At 43.9% G+C, this 24506-nt stretch overlaps 2 protein-coding genes across 5 annotated transcripts in view; both read left to right on the top strand.

The window, feature by feature from the left end:
* The first annotated feature begins 1195 nt into the window (after positions 1-1195).
* mlxipl (MLX interacting protein like) lies at positions 1196-18715 on the top strand. 4 transcript variants are annotated; one of them, XR_014598433.1, is made up of 17 exons: positions 1196-1688; positions 2912-3018; positions 3157-3239; positions 3388-3477; positions 4407-4448; positions 8157-8343; positions 9424-9504; positions 12162-12313; positions 12426-13038; positions 13117-13190; positions 13501-13768; positions 14693-14808; positions 14979-15101; positions 15267-15394; positions 16279-16402; positions 17651-17775; positions 17871-18035. XR_014598433.1 is itself a non-coding variant. In XM_084029127.1 (17 exons), the coding sequence occupies exons 1-17, from the start codon at positions 1354-1356 to the stop codon at positions 18032-18034; spliced, it is 2817 nt and encodes a 938-aa protein (XP_083885253.1). In that variant the 5' UTR covers positions 1196-1353; the 3' UTR covers positions 18035-18715. The 4 variants fall into 4 exon arrangements, 2 of the variants coding, with proteins under 2 accessions (XP_083885253.1, XP_083885254.1); XM_084029127.1 differs by having other exon boundaries at positions 17646-17775; positions 17871-18715; XM_084029128.1 differs by having other exon boundaries at positions 8157-8331; positions 17646-17775; positions 17871-18713.
* A 711-nt stretch (positions 18716-19426) lies between these two features.
* Positions 19427-24506, top strand: part of srrm3 (serine/arginine repetitive matrix 3) — a 70941-nt gene continuing 65861 nt past the window's right edge. Inside the window, exon 1 of the mRNA XM_084028532.1 lies at positions 19427-19583. The gene's annotated coding sequence lies outside the window, so the exon portion shown is untranslated. The remainder of the gene's footprint in view (positions 19584-24506) is intronic.

Below are 24506 nucleotides of genomic sequence, written 5' to 3'. Positions count from 1 at the left end.
ATTGATAACAAAAGCAACGCAATGTCTTTTCATATTAAGTTCCTCTCCCTCCCTGTGGCCCCCCCTCCGAACGAAGAATAATATAGTATTTATCAGTTCCGCCTTTTACGCCGACGCAAAAGGCGGAACTAATAATACGCCCCGGGTTGAATGTGCCCCTCTGACAAAACCTCTGGCCCCAGCCAGGCCCCCTCAGTAAAATTGGTCTAGAACCGCCACTGCTCCCTCCTTGCCGGTGATGGCCATGCTAGGAGACGGTGTGTGTTCAGGTTGTCTGGCCGTCTCAGGAACCCCGTAAGGGAACAGATTCGATCTGGAGGTCAGATGTCACTGTGACCTCACAAAACACCTTTCTGGCGATAACGCAATAATTCATATGCTAATTTTGACAATTTCACACAAATGTCTAATAGGATGAAAAGATGATGTGATGACCTTTTGTAGCAAAAAGGTCACGGTCAGGTGTGCAAAAAAAAAAAATGTTCTGGCCACAACAACGTAAGCAGAGATGATCAGCATGTCTCACGTTTAGTGGGGCACCGAGTTGGTGACACTAATCTTGTTTACCCGCCTGGAAGCAGCGGTGATTGCATAGATCGTGTGTGTGTGTGTGTGTGTGTGTGTGTGTGTGTGTGTGTGTGTGTGTGAGAGTGAGAGTGAGAGTGAGATAAAAGAATAGGAAACTTCTCAAAAACACTATCTCAGAATAATTACAAACATTATTTTGAGATACAAATTCAATATTAAGAGATCCTAAGTCAATAATTTGAGATACTAAGTCATTATTTTGGAAAATGTTTTCCCTTTTTTTCTGACAGTAACCGATTTGGGCTTCCATACCTTAGTAAGAGATGGCCAGTATGAAAACAGAAATTATTATTGCAAGCAGAACCTTGTTTCATTGTACAAACGGCTCTTGAAAATGTGTTAAACTACCCTTCAAGTACATGAACTTGTTTACTTTCCACGTATTTGAAATTAAAAATAGCCTAATGTTTTTATATTTTATTCAAAAGGGCCGGAAGTATTAAATAGTAAGTATAAAGTGAAAATTGTGTATTTCAGACACTGATGATGATATTTCCTATTAGGTCTATTAATAATTACCGTCTCCAGTGATGTAGGGCAGGACTTTACCACCACTGGAAGTTGACTTAATGATAGTATGCTGCTCTTACACAACAGTCCACACACACCGAGCTGCTGAGGGAGACGCTCGTCTCCCGGCTGACAGATGAAGGGCCTCCGTGCTGCCGGCGGCCGCCACCTCTTCATATCCGAAGGAAACGGGGGAGTCAGGTGAGGAGAGACGTCTCCGTTTGGCGGACAGACGACGCTGAACGTGAACGCACCATGGCGGGCAGAGGGAGAGTTTGTCCGGCCGGACAGAGCCGACGGCTGCAGGACTGGGAGGACTTGGAGGCGGAGGGTGAAGCTGCTCGGGTGGCCGGCGCTCCGGGACCGTCCGCCGGGCCCTTCCAGGTCATCCACAGCGGACACTTCATGGTCTCGTCCCCCCACAGCGACTCGGCGCCGCGCCGGAACAGCGGCGCATCTTTGAGATACGACTTCGACACGGTGAACAGGACGTGGTGCCAGACGTACCGGTACGGGCCCCGGCGCTGCGGGAGCCTCAGCATAGACCCCACTCTGACCCGCCTGTTTGACTGCATGTCCCTGGCCTACAGGTGGGTCTCTGACACCCGGTCTGGGGCACACACACACACGCACACACACCCCTCAGTCTGGCTGCTTTAGTCTACATCAGCCGGACCCCCTTAATTTCAGAGAGTTCAATGTGCATCAACAGATCTGTACCAAGTTATCCTCGGAGCACCATGAGACAGTGAGATAAACTAACCAGGCAATTTCATATTCTAGTCCTTTAGGTAAAAAGTACTTCCATTATCGATACAACTATTGAACCTAGAGGCTGTAACTGATAGATCTGCTGTGGTCTCCATCTATAGTTCATAATGTATATAATAGATTGTTGCCACTGCTAGGGATAGTGGGTGTTGTTTTGTTATTTGAGACATTTCACTTGGGACTCGTCTCTTGTGCAATCGCCTGGAAAATCTTCCCTGAAAACTGGACTTTGAATCTAGTTGGCAGCGCTGCAAACGTTTACAGTGTAACTGAGTGAAAGGAGAGACACCCTGCCTATTAGAATAAAGTTATTATAACTATTAGGCTAAACACAGACCCTGTCAATTGAATAACATAACAGCCAAATGTGCATTTGTGTCTTTTCACGCATTTTAAAGAAAACTTTAATCCTAGTTTTTTTTACAACTTGTCCAAAATAATTGCTACCAACCTTTGGCCTAAAGAACAAATATGTTTCCTATCAGCGACTGTGTGTGTGTGTGTTTTTTTTTATAGTTTGATGATAGTTGCACAATAAATCCTGAGTCTGTGATGGTTACCAGTGCAACAGGCCCTAAGAGTTACATCTTAATGAAGGACATGAAGAATGTATGAACATAAACTCTGTAATGTATATCCTGCCCACAGCATTTGTTATTAACCAGACTGGCGTTAATGGGGTCATTAGGTGTCTTCACTAATATGCTGTCGCTGCTGTTTTGGAGTGTGCAACGTGCAGCCTTGTCGCTCCGTTAAAAGCATGTTGAAGATGATTCTCCAGGCTTCCTAGCAACTCTCCGAGGACCTCGCATTAGGATTCCTCTTCTCGGCACTCAGCGGGCTGAGGGACACGGAGAAAACATGCAGTCTGACGGTGTTCTGGTGAACGAGCTGATTGGGCACTATTAGTCAAAACCAGGACAGATTTCAAACAGAGTCCACTTTATACTAAAGAGCATGTCTGCTCCTCTCTCGTCGTTTATACCAGTTTTCCATCAACGCATGCCATGTGTCTGAGATTGACTGTGTGTTCTGTTTGCAGCGGTAAGATAGCCTCCCCCAAGTGGAAGTCCTTTAAGGGTCTGCGGTTGCTGTGGCGGGATAAGATCCGTCTGAACAACGCGATCTGGAGGGCTTGGTTCATTCAGTGTGAGTCCTCCACTCCTCACCCCCGCCACAATGAACACCAAGAGACAAGATTAAATGATTTGAACAAGAAGACACGATGCATTTGTGATCATTTTTATTGTATCATGTGTGTATTACATCCATATATGCTGTATTTAGATGTGGAGAAGAGGAAGAGCCCGGCGTGTGGGTTCGTCACACCTCTGGAGGGTTCGGAGGCCGATGCTCATCGGAAGCCTGAGGTGAGCGGTCTGTGCCACAGGGGAATGCTGTCACCTCCTTCCCACCTGCACATTATTTCAAATTCAGAGTGCGTCGGTTCTCGTATCATGCGCTGATTTAGTCAGCTGTATGAGTCTCACGTTCTGTATTTCTGCATCGTGTCAACAGGCCATTGTGTTAGAGGGCAGCTACTGGAAGCGAAGGATCGAGGTGGTGATTAAGGAGTATCACAAGTGGAGGATTTACTATAAGAAGAGGGTGAGCACTCGTATTTATGCCATGTGTTTTCCTCATTCTCCCTCCAGGTCCCTCAGGTCAGCTGACTTGGGGCTCCTAGGGGTCCCCAGATCTAAACAGAGACTCCCTCCCCTATCTGCCTAGAAAGTCCAGGCTCGAAAGTGAAACTGACTCCATGTGGCTGATTTATGTCTGGTGGTCAACTGGCTTGTTTCTTAATGTGCTTTATAAATACATTCCAGACTGAAATATCTCAACAGCTATTTGTTAGATTGACATGCCATTTTTGTAGCTACATTCATGGTCCCCCAAGGATGAATACTCCTCTCTTTAGAGACTCCCTGACTTTTATGTTAGAGCCACATGCAGGTTGACATTAAGTTCTTTAGAGTGAAATATCTCAACATTATGGGATGCATTTTCGCAAAATGTGGTACATAGATTCATGGTCCCCAGAGGATGAATTAAAATGACTTAATGAGATGTAGAAGATCCCCTGATGTTTCTGTAAGCAGTTTTAAATAGCTTAGTTCTCTACTAGAACTAAGCTATGCACAAATGTTCATGGTCCCCGTGTGATATGTCCTTCTAGTCATAGTGATGCCTCTAGTGCCAACGTGAGGTTCATATTTGTGGTTTTGTGTAAAATGTCTCACTATATTGTATTGATTTCTGTGACATTTGACGACAGACATTCATTCATTTTCCCCTCATGATGAATTGTCAAACTTTTAGATAATGTCAATGTGAAGTTTGTGACCAAATACATGCAACAATAATGCCATTCCCTCAGCCTCAGCTTCACTTTGTGTTCAGTGCTATTAGCAAATGCTTATATGCTAAACTAAGATGAACATGGTGCATATTATCTCTGCCACTAGTATGACTAGTGTAGACTCCTTGTCTTGTTTAATACCAAATCAAACTGTTTCTCTTCTTTTCTTTTCCAGCTTCAGACAAAAAAGGATGATATTCTGTCGATGCTACAAGAGGTAGGCCAATCACAGAGCCCTGATTTATTTTATTGATGTTTTCATTGTGAGTTTTGCAATACCACTAATGTAGAGGAATATCGATCTGGCCCCTGTAAACTGAGGTTGGCTGATCGACCCAGGCTTCAGTCTGTGTGTTTTGGCGACCTGCTAGCATTGTTTACGTTTCAATGCAGTTGCAGCTCAACATATGATCATCAAAGTCCTCCATGCGGCTATTTTTAGCACGTGGCTCTAGCCTCCCTCCGTTGACTAGAGGGGAAAAGAGGGGATGAGGGGAAAAAAAGGAAAACAGAAACGTGCAAAACAACTTGCGTCATGGCCCGGTGTTTGTGGCCAATTGACACATATTGATTGCCAGCAGCGTCAGAACCTCTAACAGCCTTTGTGTTTATTCAAGTGAAATGAATGTCATTTAATCAAATCTGACCTACTTCAAGCGGCGCTTTGTAAAAGTTGAGCGGTAGGCGGGGCGGCAAGTGTGACAGGTACATCACCGCGGCACAAACGAGTCGGAGATCAGCAGGGGAAGCACCTCATTCATGATAATATTCACATGAGAACGTGACCTTCTTCACCTTTGGCATCCTCAATCGTCTGCTTTTATTCACTGGTAGATTCACCGCGACATAACTCAGGTGTTTGTCTGTCTGTCTGTTGTGCGGTTCTTCACAGGGATCATATCAGCACGAAGTTGACGGGTCAAAGATCACTAAACCAGGTTTTAATGCTCCGTGTTCCCAAAGCGTTATCTCGCCCTCCTCTCCACAGATTACAACCAGTGGCTGGGAAAAAAACAAAACACCCCTGGGGTTATTTATTTCATGTTCTTTCAAGCAGATTTCAGCTCTCAAAGCCCCGATCTGAAATTCAATTTGGCTGTTTGATTTTAGCTTCATTTCATTTCATGTAACACTCTGATGAGCGCGGGGCATCATATGTGTCTTAAAACTCAGTCAATCAGAGTGAGACCAAGTCCTGCCAAGTCACCAGATCAAGTCATGAATAAAGACAGGAAGCTGTGGCCAAGTCACCAAATCAAGTCATGAATAAAGACAGGAAGCTGTGGGGCGTGGACTCTACAACCCAATGATTCTTAAAAAGGGGTCTCTGCCATGGGGGGTCACAAAATACATGATAACCCTGTGCTGCAGGGGCGTTGGGGCGATTTGGGAGACGCACTACCAACGGGGAAAAGGAGGGAATTTTTTTTTCTAACCGCAACAGACGTTATCAGTGTTCTCGACATTTGATCTGCCAAAAATATAATTGTCCAATCAGACTAAAGTCGTGCCTGAAATGGTCCCGCCTCTTTGGGGGTGATTTCAGTCAGGTTGAAAATCGCCCCAGCGGCCTCTCATAGACTCTCATGTAAAATCTTTTTTACACAGAGAAGAAGAACCACCACAGTCTGAGCCAATCGGGGGCAGAGTAGGGGTGGGTCGTCGTCTCTGATTGGCTCTGACCACGGCCTCCTTCACTGAATGTTTCTGGTAAAAATAAATCGGGAAGAGTGCATACGCCTTAAAGGTGCTCTTGACAACATTGATAACATCCAGCCACTAGATGTCGTACTTGCACTCGCACCCCCTGCATTGCATTCATGTCACAACACAGCTGTTGCTCGAAGCACCTGCTTCACCACCTGTTTCCCCTCGCACCGTAAGAAGCTGGTCATGTCTCACCCGACTGCGAGCCGGTGTCGCAAATCGGGCGGTTCCAGTCGTTTGATTCAGTCTACATTATGCCTTTATTTTAAAGAGTATGACTGGAGCCTGGCTGTGAAAGCTGATTTTGCTGTTGGAGCATCAAATTGTTCCGGATGGAAATGTTAACTTTAAAAAAGTGCTGTATCCTTAAAACGTGCATATTAACAGATAATAAAACAAGCATATACGTTACCTTTTGGCCAATAGAAGTACATCACATCAGTGTGTCATGAAATCAGTCACTTCACTCACTCTTTGGATGAGGAGCATGACGTTTCTTATTTTAAAGCACAAACTGAAAGTCGGCTCTGGACCATGCCAGTCTTGCTACTGTTTGTTTTCTGAAAGCTTTTATGATCAAACTTGGAAAGTATAAATGCTGTCAAGTTGAGTCCAAATCCAATTTGAATGAAATGACCCTATGTTTCATAGTGTATAAGTAAAGTAAATGTCCTGTTTCTCACTATGAAACAGGTCTAAAGTATAATGGCACCTTAGAGAAATGGTAGTAGAAACATCTTCTCTCCTGTTAGGAAAAGGTTTGAGAAGACCTGGTCCAACCGATGAGAAGTCTGTACTTTGATTTAGATAGAACATTACAATAGATTTTAGCCATGCAGACCTAAGGGAAGGCAGTCTTCCTCTTTGGTCCAGACTGAAATATTTTAATATTAAGTCCCTATCGAGGATGAATTGTAATGACACTGATGATCCTCAGCCTATTATATATATATATATATATATATATATATATATGTAAATGTAAATGTAAATGTACTTTATTTATACAGCCCTTTACAACAGACCTTTCGGCGTACCAAAGTGCTTTACAGCAGGTAATAAATTAAAAGAGCAAAAACAATTAAAAACAATTAAAACAGTGAAAGTGAGAAAAAAAAAAAGATAAGAAGTGTCATCACGCTACTGAGACTATAGACAAAATGTGAAAACTGTCATTAACAATCTCATGTCTGTATTTTAGTTTAATCTAATCTCTAATGATGTAATGTCTGCATATTTGTTTAATTTCTCCTCATATCTGCTTTTCTTTGTACCACCTTGCTGCACCAGTAACGCCTAAAGAAATGTAAACGGCCAATCGGAAGTGATGGTCATGTGCACGTACATTTGCGAGGCGGCAGTGGTTTGTGTTTGTTGGGAGCCTCATATCTCCCTGTTTGCTCGCACGTGAGCGCCGCCGCCGCCAGAATTAGGTCAGGGACAAAAGGCTGCTGCTCTTATTGAAATGGTGAGACATCAAAATAAAGACTTGAACAAAGCGGACATAATGATAACCTGTTAGAGGCTAGTGTTTTTCAACAATATGTCAAAAGTGCTTTTCCATCATGCATCGCACACATACACACACACACACACACACACACACACATGCATATGCACACAACAATCTTACCTCATTTCTACTTGCACACACTTATGCTCTCCCTCAAAGAAAACAAATCGAGTGGTAAATGAATAAATTATAAGAGGGGATGTCGTGTGCTTGGACGTAATCAAAACAGTTTCCGGCTCAATCTGGGCTTCCCTATAAATGTGGCGTCAGACTTAGAAAGTGAAGGGTGAAGACAAGGAGAGGGTGAAAGCAAAGCAGCTCAAACTGAGGGGAGAGGACCGACCTGGAGCTTCATTTTCTGTGAGTCTTTTACTGACAAGACGTGTTGCATGTCTGGAAACTAGATGTGGTAGTGGACGACATGCAGCTGCTATATATGTTAGCGGGTGTAAATTGTGTTTTAGTGAGTTTGCATTGTCATAATTTTAAGGGTAAGTGGGTATTTTGCACGACTTATCGAGGAGTATCTGGCATTTACGACATTCGCCCTTTCACACCTTCCATACAACACCAAATGCTGGTGGCGGGAGAACCAAACTCCACTTTTCAGTCCTGTTTGTAGGGAGCCCTCTGATGGATAGAGCAGGGATTGACTCAACACCAGAAGTTGATCCTATGTTTGGATCTCTGGCTGATGTGCTCCAGGGTCAGATCTGCCAGGCCAAGCTGGAGAAATGGTCCAATCAGATGTACCAGGAGCCTGAGGCCCCGCCGGTGGAGGTCCACATGTTTGACCTGGACTGCCTCCTGTCCGACATCTCCGACACCCTGTTCACCATGACGCAGAAGCCATGTCCCTGGGCCAGCGACCGGCACGACAGTGAGTACGACAGTGAGTAGTCAGCACATCTTCAGAGTGACTTTCAGCTGTGACTTTGGACCGCTCTCAAGTCAAATGACTGTGGACAACTAGCGGCCTGAAAAGAATTTCCTAGGTCCGTTTTATCAAATAACTAGCTTTATGCCATCTCTATCATGAACACAGACATGTACATGATAAATCCTGTAATATAGTGAGATGTATTATGAGTTTTAAGATAGTTGTTGAGGTATTTTTGTTTGAGGTGTAGTTTCTGCATTATCTCTACTGGCCACCAGGGGGCGACTCCTCCGACAGTAGCTACTAAGATGACTTTAACACTTTGCTGTAAAGTTGACCATGAATTATGAATCTTTTTGAACAGCCTCACACCAGAATATAGATGGATGAGTAAGGTTGCTGCTCAGGGTGTTTGAGTTGTCAGATCCACCCGTTGCTCCTACGCAGTCCAAATATTGTCATTTCCTTCATTGGTTGCAATAGTCCAAGATGGCGATGGCCAAAACCATAGGTTGCTTATTTAGTCATAACTAAATTAAGAATAAAAGGTGAATTTTTTGGGAAATACAGTTATGTTCTTTCTTGAAAGTTAAATGAGAAGGTGGATACCAATCTGTATTATCTATATAAGGCTACAGCCAGCAGCCAATTAGCTTGGCTTAGCCTAATGTCTGTCCAATAAGTGCCTTCTAGCACCTCGAAAGATCACTAAGAAACACTAGAGGTGTTTGTTACATCTGCAAACAGACATACAGAGCCAGACTAGTTGTTTATATCTCAACTCTATGCTAGGCACTAAGCTGCTGCTTGTAGCCTTGTATTGAACGGACAGATACTGTAGAGTGCTAACTCTTGGCAAGAAAGCCAAAAAGTTAATTTTCTAAAATGATGTGGACAAGTTTTTTTTTTTTTTCAGGGGATTTAATATTTTTGTGCCACAATCAGTTTAGTCTCTTGGTGCGACTTATGAGCAAGTCAACAAAGGAACCCTACAAATAAGGAAATTCCCTCTGATGAAAGAAAGGACATTCAATTAGGCAGAACTCACATTTCTCTCCCTCGTGTCTGATATTATGTTTTCTTCCTCCTCAGTGTACACCAGCAACGCTGATATAATCCAGCCAGGCCTGACTCCACTGCAGCCCAACCTGGAGGATTTCATGGATATACCAGGTACTCTCCAACCAACCGTCTGTCTGTCCGTCTGTCTGTCTGGCAGCAGACCAACATTGATTAAGCTTCATCCATCCAGTTCCAACTGTTCAATATGGTTAATTATTCTCTGACTGTTACATGTGTGCTTGATTTGGTGCAGAGTATATTTCATAGGTAACAGAAGTGAGAGCTTTGAGTCTTCATTTCTAGACAAGCTCACTCACCCTGATTCACATTTTCCAACTTGGAAACACTCCAACAGAAAATAGAGTAAAATAAAGTAATGTATTCTAGTATTAAGTATTTAAAGCTGGATTTCAGATCTGTCCTGGAGTGACACTGTTTATGTGCTGCTCGAAGGTTAGATGGGGGTCAAAGGCAGGGTTGAGCTGTGAGAATGGGAAGTGGAAGAGGATGTAGCTACCTCGACCCTTGGCTCTGCCACCAGCTATGTAGCTGGGAAATAAAGGGATGGACTGGGAGATGGTTTGAGCAGCTTGATGACTTCTGTTCAAAGTCCTGAAAAAGATAGTTCTGATGGTTATCTCAGAAGATTTTGAAAGCTGCTTCATTTTGAAGCTTGTTTGGTGTCTGAGGTTCAACACAGGATACAGATACATGTTCCTGCAAGTAATTAATTTAAGCGGCTCTAATCAATATTTCATAATAATGATGTGTCAAATACATAGGTGTATTATACTTCTACCTTGATTTATATCGTTCAGTCTTCTTCAATACAATGTTCATTTAAATGATGATCCATTTAGAGTCAAACAGACCAGAAAGCAGGGGATGCGTTAGAGGCGGGGCTACCTTGTGATTGACAGGTCGTTACCATGCTACCAATTCAGTTACCTACTCAGATGACTTTAACACTTAGCTGTAAAGTTGACCTCTAATAATGCTTGAACAGCTTCACACCAGATTCCAGATGGATCCAGATCCAGTAGGCTGCTGCTCAGGGTGCCGCTCTGCAGCAGGGAGTGTTTAACGCCCAGAGCTGCTTGCCAAACAGCCTGCAGGGAGACGCAGAGAGCTGAAGGGCACGTCGGAGTTTAGCTCCTTGCTCAGGGGCACAATGGCTGCAGTTGTTTTTGGCTTTTGTGATACTTTCAGTGAAGCAATCCAGCAACCCAGTGGACACAAGTCAGCCTTTGTAACCCACAGACAAGCAGTGGCATTGCTGTAATGTGTGTGTGTGTGTGTAGCTGGTTGTTGTCACAGCGTTGGCAGGGTTCTGAGTGATCAGCTGTCTGCCTCTCTTAAGGTCACAAGATCCAGGGAGCTAGTGAGTGTCTGTCAGAGCGACACAGTTTAATCTGAGTGCCGCTCTCAAATGGAAATACGGGTCGCTTTTCTGAGGGCACGCCACTAGTTTGTCTTTACTGAGGTGAAAACACACATACTGGTATGTATATTCAGTGTGGGCCACACTTTTTTGCCTTGTGTCCACAGAGCTTGCGTCATGCCGAAATAACGTGTCACGATGGCAATTAGCTCGTCTCCTCGACTGGTTAAAACATTTGAACCTTTTGAATTTGGTGCCGTCAGATGTGAGGACGCGGGTTTAATCCCAGATGGCAGCTTGGCACGGCTCCAAAATCATGTGACCTGGCAGATATGCAGCGCATACTTTGAATGTCCACCACGACTGCACTCAGGAAGGTGACTCGCTGTGATGTTTGGCTCTGCTTTCTGCTGTGTTGTTTGAATTTGAAATGTGATATCAAACCCCAGACTGATGGTAATACATCCAGGCTACTATCAACCGCAGCAGTTCAAGGATGAAGTCATTGTGTGTGTGTGTGTGTGTGTGTGTGTGTGTGTGTGTGTGTGTGTGTGTGTGTGTGGTGTTGAGGTGGAAAGTAGAACATGCTGGCTTTGGGTTCAGTTTTCATCGCAGTCCACTCACGGCAAAATAGTTTTCTTCTTCGAGATTCAAATCTAGTAGAAGAGATCGTCGACCTTTTGGTGCTGCTGCACCTGTTTGTACCTGTATGTGTGCATGTGGGTTCAAATTTAAATATTTGTATTATTATTGTTATTATTATTAATATTATGATGCATTTTCTTTTCCATTACCATTAAGGCATTTCTGTTCCTGTTAATCTTATTAAGTGCTTTGTCTTGCATTACATGTCTAAAAAGTGCTATATTATAGCACGTTTTAGACATGTAATGCATTATTATTATAGCAGCTATAATAATAATAATAATAATAATAATAATAATAATACCTACTACTAATAACTTATTGTTATTAATAATAATACAAATAATGACATTTTTATTTTCCATTCATTATGGCATTCTATCCCTATTTGTATGCTTTTTGAACATTTCATGTATGAAATGTGCTATACAAATAATTGGAGATATATTATGGACTTATTTACCATGTGACACTTTTCTTGACCACTTTATGTGTTTGTTATATTAATGCCATAACTTAGTGTTCATGAAGGTGTGAGCTGAACAGCTTGTGTTTCGGCGTCAGAGCTTCATGTTGCAGTCAATTTAACAGGAATATGACATTTGGAGAGTTTGGCTCAAACTCATACCAGGATCCCCCGTTTTCACACCATCATAAGGATGTATTTTTATTTATTTCAGGATAAATGTTCTTCGCAAATCGTTGCCTTTTCTTTACACCTGACAGTCTGTGTTTTTCCCAGATATCTTTATGAACTACCGGGGCCAGCCCACTGAGCAGACTGGTTTTGCCGACTGTGGCTATTTTGAGAGCTCCCCCAGCACAGCTTTTGCTCTGCTTCCCTCCTCCGTGGGAACAGCTCCCCAGCTGCTTATCGACACCCAGCTGGCTCAGGTACTGCTGGTGCAAACGGCTCCTCCTGCTCTTGGTGCTGCAGAGATGATCAAATTAGCTCTTCGCTGCTATTTCTGAATCAGTAAAAATAGATTAAATCTTTCTTTTCCAGCCCAGTCTGTCATCTGACAATTTGCCTCAGCCCTCCTCATCCAGTACCAGGCCGGACCAGAGCAGGCCGGAGCAGGATTGTAGTGAATACCACACATCTGGCATCGTATCGGGTGCCATGCCCTATGGACATCAGTCATACCCGGATCCGCCTGTTTCTATAGCGTTCACGTCCAGCATCGAACAGCCGGCCTCCTCAAGTCTCCCATTCCTGTTCCCACTGCCATGCCACAAGTTTGGGTACTACACAACGACCAGCGTGACCCCCACTGTCATCACCCACACCGCCTCCACCATGGGGGTCCAGGGCTCTGGGCACCAGGCTCACAGCTACCCTCACTCAGGGGACACGTACCCCCAGACTCCCTGCCCCTCCCTCAGTTACCCGGCGGCCGTGTCCGACCCGGTCCACGCGGCGCTGCCGTCCGTCACCGCGGCACACTGCTTCTCCGTCCCAGGGCAGGTGGCCGTTACAGGAGTCAGAGGGAAGCACAAGCAAAAGACGGGAGGAGTGAGGACAGGAGGTCCTCGCGGGGCTCCGTCTGGACCCCCGTCCACCACGCCATCACCCACCAGCTGCTTGGCCAAGCTGCTCTCCTCCAGCGCCCGTGAACGTGAGTCAGTTCTGGCCCTTGTGAGTTTGATCATGTTGGCGAGAAAAAGATGCACCAACTATTTTTTTGTGCTTTCAGGGAAGCCATCGCTAGGATTTCATACTGCTCTAGTGACAGCCAAAGGTCAGAGGTCATCGTCTCCCAGCTCCTCGGTAAGCCAGTGTTCGTTTGTCTTGATAACTGGCCTCGTACAGTAACAAAGATGTGAAAACGTCTACGTTTCCCCTTGTTTCCAGGTTGCTTCAGAAATATCATACTGACATACTATTTAGTACGCTAAAACAGAATGTGAGATTATTTTAGTATTAACCTTAGTATGAAACCAATAGTAAGCAAACTGCACATGTAAGTAGCATCACCTTCATCAAATGTGCAAGCTCACTTTGTGGCAAAGGGACCATATTGGGTTTTAATGATAATAATATTTAAAAGTTTTAAAATGTGTTGTGCGTCGTTTCGCAGTCAGGCAGCAGCACGCATGTGGAAGGAGCTTCGTCGCAGCTGCAGCATGGAGCTGGTTGGGCTGCAGGGATCCCGGTGTTGACGCCTCTGCACAGCCAGAGTGCCACCCTGGGTCACAGCGGACCCCACGCCAGCATCTCCAGAGGCTCGGCCGTGTCGGCCCTGCTCACCCACGGCTCCACGCACAGCGCCACGGCGCTCCTCATCCCCAAGACCGAGGAACTCTCTCCCGTGCAGCTCTACGGCACGGACAGGAGCGGCCTGGCAGGTACGTCCTCAATGATGCAAGCTAAACACCTCACTTTTCCAAATGCAATTAGGGATCCGGTCTACTTTCAGCTGGTGAATAATAACATGGTCGTTATCAAGAAATATGTCTTTGACATGCTAAACAAGCTATTAATAAGAACATCTTGATCTATGCTTATACCATAATCTCAGCAGCAGGCGTCTGGTAATGTTAACATTAAGTCTGACACTTATGTGAGGTACAATGATAAAATATGCATATTCCAACAATAAGCCTGGATACAAGAGTTAATATTGATTCATTTTTTAAACTCATGACTGCAGACACACACCTTGATTTAGGATTTATGGGTCATTCTTCTTCTAAATCTTCTTAGTTGTTACCTTCCAAAAAATATATGAATACATAAACAGATTAAATCAGTTAAATCATTAAAGTGTAACAAGAAACATGAGTGTTTTCATTTAATCTCCAATTAGTCAGTGAAAATGTTTTTTTTCTTTGCCACCAATCAGTTGGTAAGATAAATTAAAACATCATTTATTTGAGTCACACGCACAAACCCTGGACTAATCACTGTCCCGGATATACATGAACATGCACATCTCATTTGCATGTATGCATAAGGAATTTTGTAATGTGAGGGAAATGGGGAATATATTCAGATACATGATTAAATGCATGAAATTAGGAAAATGAAGGTGTTGTAATAAATATAAAGAAATAAATGATACAATTAAATAAATAAATTGAGCTAGTAAAAGATAAATAGAAACGTTTTCATATATTCATATATTTTAACATTTTAATGATTTAACTTATAATATTATGTATTTACATTTTAGTTGCATTTTATGTAATAAAAAACATCCTCCATAGTTGAGGTCAACTAATTTCCCTACAATTATAATGAATAAATATTATCATCTGTGTTTCTTGTAGTGAATTTTTCAGGACATCCGGGCCAAACGTCCCCACCAAACCATTTAGACAAAGCCTCCAACCCCGAGTCCCCACACTCATGCTTCTCAGGACACGGAAAGATAGAATCAAGTAAGGTAGGACACACGGTCTCGTCTTCTCATCTTCATACAGAACCACATGGCATTGAACAGTTTTTTTAATAATGTAAATCAACTCCAAATAAGTGCTAAATAAGTGAACAAGAAAGTGATTGTTAACCCAAAGTGTGATGTGCGTATTGCTCCGTTGCGTATGTTATCTGCAGCATACGGAGACCAGGAGGATAACTCACATCTCAGCGGAGCAGAAGAGGCGCTTCAACATCAAACTGGGCTTCGACACGTTACACAACCTTGTGACGACGCTCAGCTCGCAGCCGAGCATAAAGGTACGGCGAAAAAAGATGTGCGGCTGCATCACACACAGACGTGCTGATGGTTGTTGAGATGTAAATGCAGCTACGGAACCAAACCGCCGTGACGCCGGAAGATGTTGTGAATAATCTGGGCTGTTCTGCGGTGACGTGTGGTAATCCCTCTGTCTGCCGCCACAGATCAGCAAAGCCACCACGCTGCAGAAGACGGCCGAGTACATCAGTAAGATGCAGCAGGAGAGGGCTCAGCTGCACGAGGAGGCTCAGAGACTCAGAGAGGAGATCCAGCTCCTGAACTCTGCCATCAAGTGAGGCTTTTAGCTATGCATGACTGTGTGTGTGTGTGTGTGTGTGTGTGTGTGTGTGTGTGTGTGTGTGTGTGTGTGTGTGTGTGTGTGTGTGCCGGATGGATATTTTGGTTCAAAGATGACCTATTCTGCTCCTTTTCTACTTCATACATGCTTTTCAGGTTACTATTAGAACATGTTTACTTGCTTCAATGCTAAAAAAAAAACACATTTCCATTCCAATTTTCCATCCTGGCTGTGCTGCAGCAGCTCTCTCTAAAAACACTCTGTTTGAGCTCCTGCCCCTCCCTCCCAAATAGCCCAGTCTAGTCTGATTGATCAGCTGGCACACTCTATTGTGATGGTCAACCTCTCAGTCTGCTTTTTCAGAAATGTCTCGAGATAAATAGTGATAAATACATTTTAACCACTTGTTATTCAACTCCTCTTCCTTTAGAAGACCATACAAATAACACAGTACATAAGAAAACAGCGTCTTCTCAACATGGAGCTCCACTATTACTAGCATTGAGGGCGTGACAATCCAGCGGCCAGGCAGATATAATGCAGAGTTTCTGCGGGGGAGAGGACCTCCCTTTGGACATGGACTTTAGGCTTTTGCAACTATAACACACTGAAGGAAAGGGCAAACAGCAGAAAAGCATAATAGGTGCTCTTTAATAATATATTTGGTTGATATTAGAATTTAATTTAAAAGACATGTTAACATTCATCAGACCACCACTTCCATAGGAAACCCATTAGGAAGGGCTCTCTTAATGGCCGGTAAGAACACTAGGATTGATTACAGCGAGGAAAAACGCTTCAACGTATATCTACGACTATTGATTTAAGAATCTGCAGACTCATCCTGCTTTGTTGACTCAGCATGTTTCTTCATGCAGTGCGTGCCAGCAGCAGCTACCAGCCACGGGCGTGCCCATCACACGGCAGCGCTTCGACCACATGAGGCAGAAGTTCCGGGAGTACGTCCACGCGCAGACGCTGCAAAACTGGAAGTTCTGGATCGTATCCTTCTGAATGTAAATCCGCCAAGGGGTTAATTAAAAACATCCGGCTGCCACAAACACAACATAAAAAACATCCTCTGCATATAAAGGCGATGTGAGTAGAATATAGCCCGGCGTTGAATACTAAATGTTCCCAAACAGTCCTGCGAGGGGTTCTTATGTGTCGGTACTTTGCAGTAGTTGGCAGCAGCTTCTTCACACTTTGGAGGAATATCAAATTTAGTTTTGTTCCCTAAACGTTTTTCTTTGAATCCAAATGAACAAATTATGCTGAGTTTTATGCCAATCTGGAAGCATACAGGGGAGGATGCTGTGTTTTAAAGTGTGGAAGGGAAATGGAGCTTTGATTTTAGTGCCGTGTATGTGGTTTGTGACCAAATGCTGGTCTTTGTGCAGATCTAAGTAAGCTAATTTCGTTTTAATTCACACAAAGCACATTATTCATCCGGGGCAACGCAGTGTAATCAAGCAGATACAATAAACGCCGGTGTGTCAGAAATGCCTGCTGCATAAAAAAAGGTAATAATCCATAACTCTTTCCTTAATGATCAACCGATCTGTTACTGCTGCCTCTATCTTGCAGCCAAGATGAGAAGATTAGATTACCATTTTATCATCACAAAAACACCTCGAGGGGGGGTTCTTTCCATTGATGTGAAGGTATTTTCTACGGTTCCTCAAGAGATGTGCATTCAGGGAGCCGCTGATATAATCAGTTAAAAACAAAGTTCTCCAAGAGATGCTTTTCTCTTCACATGGAGTCGAGACAGCAGCATTCACTGGATATGTGGTGTTCAACATTCAGAATTGGTTCGTCCACCACTAGTTTATTGCTGCTTCTAAAACAATGAGCCACTCACTTGCATGGTTATGACCTTCAAGGTTTAGTAGGTGATTCTATTCAGAAACACTTTCTGTTATATTACTCAAATCCTCATCTGTGGCCGTGGCAGGACTGTAAAAACCCTGTCCAATCAAAAATAGTGAGGCTGGAGAAAATAATTTTTATGGTCTGCCTGTCTGTCAATGCTTATTTCCTGATTGCTGCACTCTGCTGATCTCGAGCACTCTTTTGGCGTTCTGGGGGCGGGGCTTTGAAGAGAGGTCTCATTTGTGCTCATCTCTGCACGTCGTCGGTCATTAGAGACACGATGCCATGCTCCAGATCAGTCTAGTAACGTTAGCAAGGCAATACGTCTCGTGTGTTACATTTGAATGTCTTCTTTCCTGAACCGTGTCAGTTCAGCATCATCATCGAGCCACTGTTCGAGTCCTATAATGGAATGGTGTCCACTGCCAGCGTGGAGGACCTGTGTCGGTCCACTCTGTCCTGGCTGGACCAGCACTGCTCTCTGCCTGCCCTGAGACCCAGTGAGTGCAGCACAGACTACTCATAGTTTAAAAGTATGACTACGTTTTCCTGTTGTACCTTCACGTTGGCTGTCACCTGTGTGTGTCGTTTCCAGTGGTCCTGCGTTCACTCCGTCTCCTGAGTACCACCACGGCCATCCTGACAGACCCCAGCCTGGTGCCGGAGCAGGCCACCCTCGCTGTCACCCATGGCGACCCCGCCGCCGCCCTGGACCACTCCTTACAGCCCGCCACGCGGGACAATACGCACCAAATGTGACCGTGGAGAACAGACTCAGGGGAACCGAACTGGAATCAACCACAATGCACAGGAGACACGTCTGAGGAGAATCCTGTGGATCAGTTCAAAAAGACTCAAGGAGACTTTTAATAACGCATAATCACATTCCAATAAAACTCACCAGCTGCAAAAAGAATGTATTCCAGTACACATAAAAACATAGGAACTGTACATGATCTATGCTTAAATTCTGTTAAAGTACTTGTACGATACACTGAACATTATTTCTCAGCCTTATTTTCTTTGGTGAAGCAGACGTTCAGATGAGTGGAAGGTCAGCCACTGAGCTTCACATTCTGTTCAAATCATTTTGTAACACGATTTGGCCGCATTCTCAGTTCCTTTCACATGTCAGGTTATCTTTTGTGTGTATAATATATTATTGCCTTCAGTTACATGACGTTTAATTGGTACAGTTTGTCTTACTTCACCTCATCCTTACCTTATTACACACCAGTTCCAGAATTCTTTTTTTTTTTTTTAGAAACAAATGAATCGCTTTTGTAGGCAGGAGTTATTTCAGAATATTCATTTTTGTGGTTCTCAAAGTGGAGTTTGTGGACCACTAGGGCTCCTTGAAGAGGGCCCAGAGAGTCCAATAAAATAAATAACTGAGTTTAATTTTGCTTGCTCATGATGTCAGAATGTGTCTGCTTTGATTAGAGATTCCAGTCTTTCAATTATGCATTTTTTCTTTTTTCTTTTTTACTAAATCATAACAAGATAAATATTTCCGTTGAGTCAGGACAAAAGTTCACTAAACCCCCAGTTATGTCAAAGCTTTACAACTACTCTCATTAAATTATATAAACACATTTTTAAAATAAATAAATAAATCATTTGACATCACATCTTCCACACCACAGGCACAGTCAAACAGCACACAGTTTATTGTATAACATTCACTGAATTCACTGATGAAAGGCTTTTTCTCACAGCAGACATTTGGACTTGTCATAGCAAAGAAAGGCGCTCCATTCTGTTCAAGTGGCCCAGTGTGACAGGGTGCATGAACTATACCAGGAGCCTGGAACTAAAGCTAAATGGAGTTCAGCCATCATTAGCCTAATTATTTACACCTGTGCTTTTTCTACTGACACTTTCAAAATGTCTTCCGTGAAGAAGCCTGTGTATTTTTTCCCCCCCTGTGTTTGTCTTTTAAATGATAATATAGAAAGTGAACTATCTTTCACGAAGCAAATGGGGTGCTGGTTCTTACCACGCTAGGTGACGCTGTCCCAGTACACTTGACGCCGTTTCGCTGCGGGCAGCAGACGCTCCTCCCGTCCGACAGGGGGTGCTGTGCGGCAGGCGGCCACGTTGAGGCGCCGTGTGGTGGGTTTTTGTTCCCACGTCTCCTCGGTGCGCTGTCCACTTCAGCACCACAAGGCGAGCAGAGGCAGCGGGCTGCTAGCTAACGAAGAGGAGGGACGGAAGACACGGCTCCGCGTCGGTCCCGAAAACAGCAAATACCGCAAAGTATCCGCCAGAAACACCGACGCCGACGAGGCAGCAGACCGCAGCGAAGGTAAGAGTTTTTAAGAAGCTTACATGGGATCAAGTTGTCGGAGGCAGCGGGGATAATAACGGGCAGCATCACTGAAGAAGAAGCAGCAGCTCCCTCGCAGGTCCATAAATACTGGATGAGCGTACCGAGGCGGTGTTTACGTTAGCTGCTGCTGCTGCTGGCGCCTCGTATGTTCGTCCTGGGGTCAGTTTAGTGGAGCGACCGAGGGACTCGAGTCCTGCAGGGACCGGGTTTTCACTGGGCAGCCTCTCCTCGCTTTGCAGATGGCGTTTTTTTTTTTTTTTTTTTTTAATAAGTCGTCGATTTCCGTTGCTCCACTGTGAACAGCTGCTGTCTCTGTGTGTCCGTCCGAGCTGCGGGACCTTCAATAACACACTCATAATAACGTTACCATGTCTTTGTGAAGTGAGGGGCGTATTGTGTTGGTGAAACTACTCAGTTTACACACACACACACACACACACACACACACACACACACACACACACACACACACACACACACACATCTTTTTATCATAGCCTTGTATAAAATATGGAGCTGTTTGTTGGTGATGGCAGGAAGCTGTTTTGTTCACAATAGGCTAAATTGTCATGACTGGAGGAGTTTACTGATTTGTCTTTATGAGTAATTGTTGGTAAATAGACTGAAGAGTTATTTGTTATTATTCTGGAGGAGGAGCTCCAACTTTGCCCTTTTGTATTCTTCCTGTGAGTGACACTATCTGCTCATTATACCTGTTTTTAATGAGACGCACACATTGTGTTGCTGTATAGTTTATTCATAAGAGGCGGTAGACAGGTGTCATTTTATTAACGTGTGAGTTAATGTGTGAGTCCTGTCATCAGCGCTGGTAAAGTATCAGGTCTGTGCACTGGGGAAATAATGTTTCATACAGCTCCTTCATTTGAAACTGATCTGTGTAGAAAACAAAATAGCAGATAATATAGAGATTAATGAATGTTTAAAAAGAAAGTAATGTAAGATCTCACTTTAAAGATTCACAATGTGCTTAATCTATGGCTTTTACAGTCCTTCTCTTTCAATGCAAGATCCCTTGGAGATCCCAACATATAATATAACAATTATGTATTGTCATTTTATTGTATATTATTTGAATGTCATAGAAATAGTGACAGAGAAGAAGTGTTTTATTTGGTTTAATAGAGAGGACCTCAGTGCTTATACAGCTCTGACCCGTCTCTGAAAACAGGGAGTATTGTATTGTGACACAATACTAAACTGAAAAGATTAGTCCATTAATCCAGTAGTGGATTTACAGAAAAAAGATCTGGCGACTATTTCTACAATCAATTAATCGTTTGAATGATTTTTCAAAGCAAACATACCAAATGTGGGATGTTTCCAGCTCCTCCGATGTGAGGATGTTTCTCTGTTTTGTATCATCCATCACGCCGTCTGACGACGTCACCTTGGGCTTTGGTGAATTGTGAAGGACATTTTTCATTATTTTCTGATAGAGGAGGACAATTTATAATTGAGACTGAATCACTGACGAGAATAATCATTAGCTGCAGCGCTAACTGACAACAAAAACTCTCAATCTATCACGCTGCTGCAAATTCCATTAGGATACACAGCTGTGTGACACCAGTCACAACAGCACACTGCGGTCCACGTCGACATCACAGACGGCCGTTTGGCTCATGAACACCCCGCGATTCCCCAATCAGACTCCGCTGCTTGGTTAAAAAGGAAGAGTCAGCAGGAGCTGTGTGAGTGGCGGGGCGGCGGAGACACTGCTGACCAAACACGGGACTCCAGCACCACTGAAATAGTGAGTGCTTCTTGGAGAGCGGTCTTCCATTTTGTCACGGTGCTGCTGTCGGAGAGACGGGCTCAGGTGAGCTCAGAGGCGGATGGAGGGATTAGCTGCTCATAGAGGTGTGAGGGAAATGTCACTCGCCCTTCCTCGATCACTCTCTCCATTTCCTTCTCCACAAAGCATCTGTCTCCTCCCTGATCCACATTCACATTGTTCCTAGATGAGCAGCCCCCCTCCCAGCACCACCTCCACCTCCACCACTCTGCAGCATCCCAGTGGTTCTCCTCGCTCTCCCACCTCGCCACGTGCAGCCTCTGCCAGTCTCCTCTCCTCTCCTCCCGCTGGCAGGGAAACATTCTCCTCCTCATGTCCTACTTCCTTCTTCTTCGGCTCTCCTGAAGGGCGAAGAGTCAGGGAGGGGGGGGGGGGGAGGGGGGGGGGGGGGGGGGGGGGGGGAGAAGGACAGATGAGCGCAGAGGGAGGATGGAGAGGCAGTTTTTCCTTTTTTTATCAGAGTGAAGTGTTTCCAGGACCAGTAGCCAGACATCGTCTCTCGGCATGGCCTGATAAACCTTCCAGGAAAATTGCTGCAGTGTGGGAGCACAGCAGGAGTGCCTCCGCTCATTCAAAGACAGCCATGCCAAACAGACCAAATAGACCACTTAGACTGGGATTTGCAAGAAAATTGGCTTGAAACGTCACTTTCTGATTCTCATTGAAACTGCACTTTAGTTGGCGGGCGGAGGGCACCAGCGTAGCCGGGCTGTACGGCTCGCTGCAGGTGGTAATTCCTCTATGTTTTATTTAATAGGCTTGTCAGTCAGTGTATCCGTCTCAAATCCACACCAGCAGAGTCGTTCTAGTTAGTTCTAGTGATGATCAATTGGTTGAAGATAATCCAATACGATAATTAATCATACTTCAGTGGAATCGTATCGTGATGAAATCACACATCGAAATATTGTGACGCACAATTACATCGTCTTAATTGATAATGAGCACATATTAATTTGAATTGTCAAGAAATTAAGTATTGAATGTAATGCTGGTATTGTTTCTTGAGTTAAAATACGAAGAAATGTATTTATTGTTGTATTTTTGGGGGCTTATATTGTTAAATAGGTGCGAAATATGAACGGGGTGTGATCTAACAGGGTTAAAAGGGCATTTTTTATATTTCGGCTCATCTTTAAATTATTTAGATGGGGGGGAGGGTGGTAACCTTTTACACCATTGTGTAGTATTGGCTGTATCTGGAGTGTGTTGATGGTTGTGAATGATCTCTTACAGATCCATGAACAAAGCAAAATAGCTTTTTGTGTTATTCAATTAACTCCTGTTCCTGCTACATCCCTCTAAATCAAAGTCAACAAATATCAATGTCCAGAAAAATAAATAAAACCGGATTATAGATGGACCTGACATTTACAACAAGGCTATATTTACAGCGTAAACATCTCATAATACTAGATAAAGATTGGCTGATTGATATTTACAAACAAAAAATCTGCAAAGCATTTCTAGATCCCTTAATGTATTCCCTATTGCTTTAGAAACATTTGTATTAATGAGTTTTGAATTACTCTAGCTTGAAGGGCAGCCTCACATCTTTTCAAGTCTGTCTCAGTACAATAGTTCAGTGCCTGTTTGAACATGAAAACGGGCTGTAATCATCCCTCCTGCTCATACTGGCCATTTAAAGTCCTCATCCTATGGGGGACAAAATCCACAGATCTTAGTGCCAATATTTATCTAAAGCTGAGTCACAGAAAATTGAGTGGGCGTTTTTCAAATTCTGCTTTTATTAGTACAGAGAGAAAGGACCCACTCAGTCTGACTGCGGAAACTTCACATCCCAGTTGATTCAGATACCAGCAGCCAGTGCTGGACCTTCCCTGATGCTGCTTGGAGCGTTATTAGCAGCTGCTCTGAGACGCTGGTCTGGTGCTGATACCCAGCATGCTCTACGCTGGTCGGGAGCCACGTGCCGTCTAACCTGCAGCAGCGCTCTCAGCAGAATGCAGTGCTAAGGTTACCTGGATTGAGTTGTCCCTGTAAGCAAACCCCTTCACAGCGGGGCCCGTGTCGCAGTGCTCAGACTGACAAAATAGCACGCCACTCTTCCCTTGTTAAAGCGCATCCATTTTTAATCCCCCTCCACTGAGTAGACACAAACAGGTACACTCTCTCTGGCTGACTCGTCTTGGAGTTTGCTTTTGATGTTTTATCCTTTTTTTCACGCGTGTGTGTGTGTGTGTGTGTGTGTGTGTGTGTATCCAATCTTTGGTGAAGCAATATTTAACTCACAGTGGGAGATTGTATTATTTTTGCTCCAGAAGAATCTTATTTTAAGTCTTATTTTCATGCTGAGATTAGTTAATTAGCAGGAATGTAGGACAACGTCAAAGTGAAAGCTGTGCTCTTTATTTCATTTTTTGGGTAAAAAGCAGTTTTGGTGCAATTTTATTTTTGCTTCTAGGAATTGCACCATGAATAAGGACCCGTCTTACTGACTCAGCTCAGCTTATTTAAATGTAAAATCAAAATATATATCTCTAAAATCAATATTGATCTCAATATGAATCTAAATAACCTGATGATCATTTTGACCAAAAAGGTGCAACAGAGTGCAATTTTTGATGCAAATTGCAGCGAAAAAAAGAAAGAGGCTTTAAAGGATTTTCAAGTCCTTTTCCTGCCTCTGAGCCGTCACAGCTGCTCCCCGCATCGGCGAGCGGACCAAACTGCAATAACTAACTTCCTGTTTAGAGCGCGGGCATGCACCTGTCCCTTTCGCTCTCCCTCTGGAGGTGCGTCTCACTGTTTGTAGGCCGCCGCGACAAAACACAAGTCCTCTTGTTAACTTGAATCAGTCTGTGAATCTGCTGCTGGGGGATAACGGTGTCAGGATTGATCCGTTCTCTCCCCCCCCCTCGTGTCCTTTTGGAAAGCACACTTGACATTCAGAGGTAATTTAAGTTTTGCTTTCGATAGTTTGGATTCAGATTCTTTAGGTCCGAGGTAAGCCTCCTGCTGTGGAGAGCATTTAAGCAACTTGGAAGATCAAGAGAACCGCTGCTTCATCTTCTGATCAAAGGGAGCTTAGCCCCAGATTCTTCCTCATCAAGAAGCAGAAA

This window comes from Eutrigla gurnardus (assembly GCF_963514095.1).
Source record: "Eutrigla gurnardus genome assembly, chromosome: 15".
Taxonomy (NCBI): Eukaryota; Metazoa; Chordata; class Actinopteri; order Perciformes; family Triglidae; genus Eutrigla; species Eutrigla gurnardus.
This window is presented reverse-complemented; position numbering and strand designations above follow the sequence as displayed.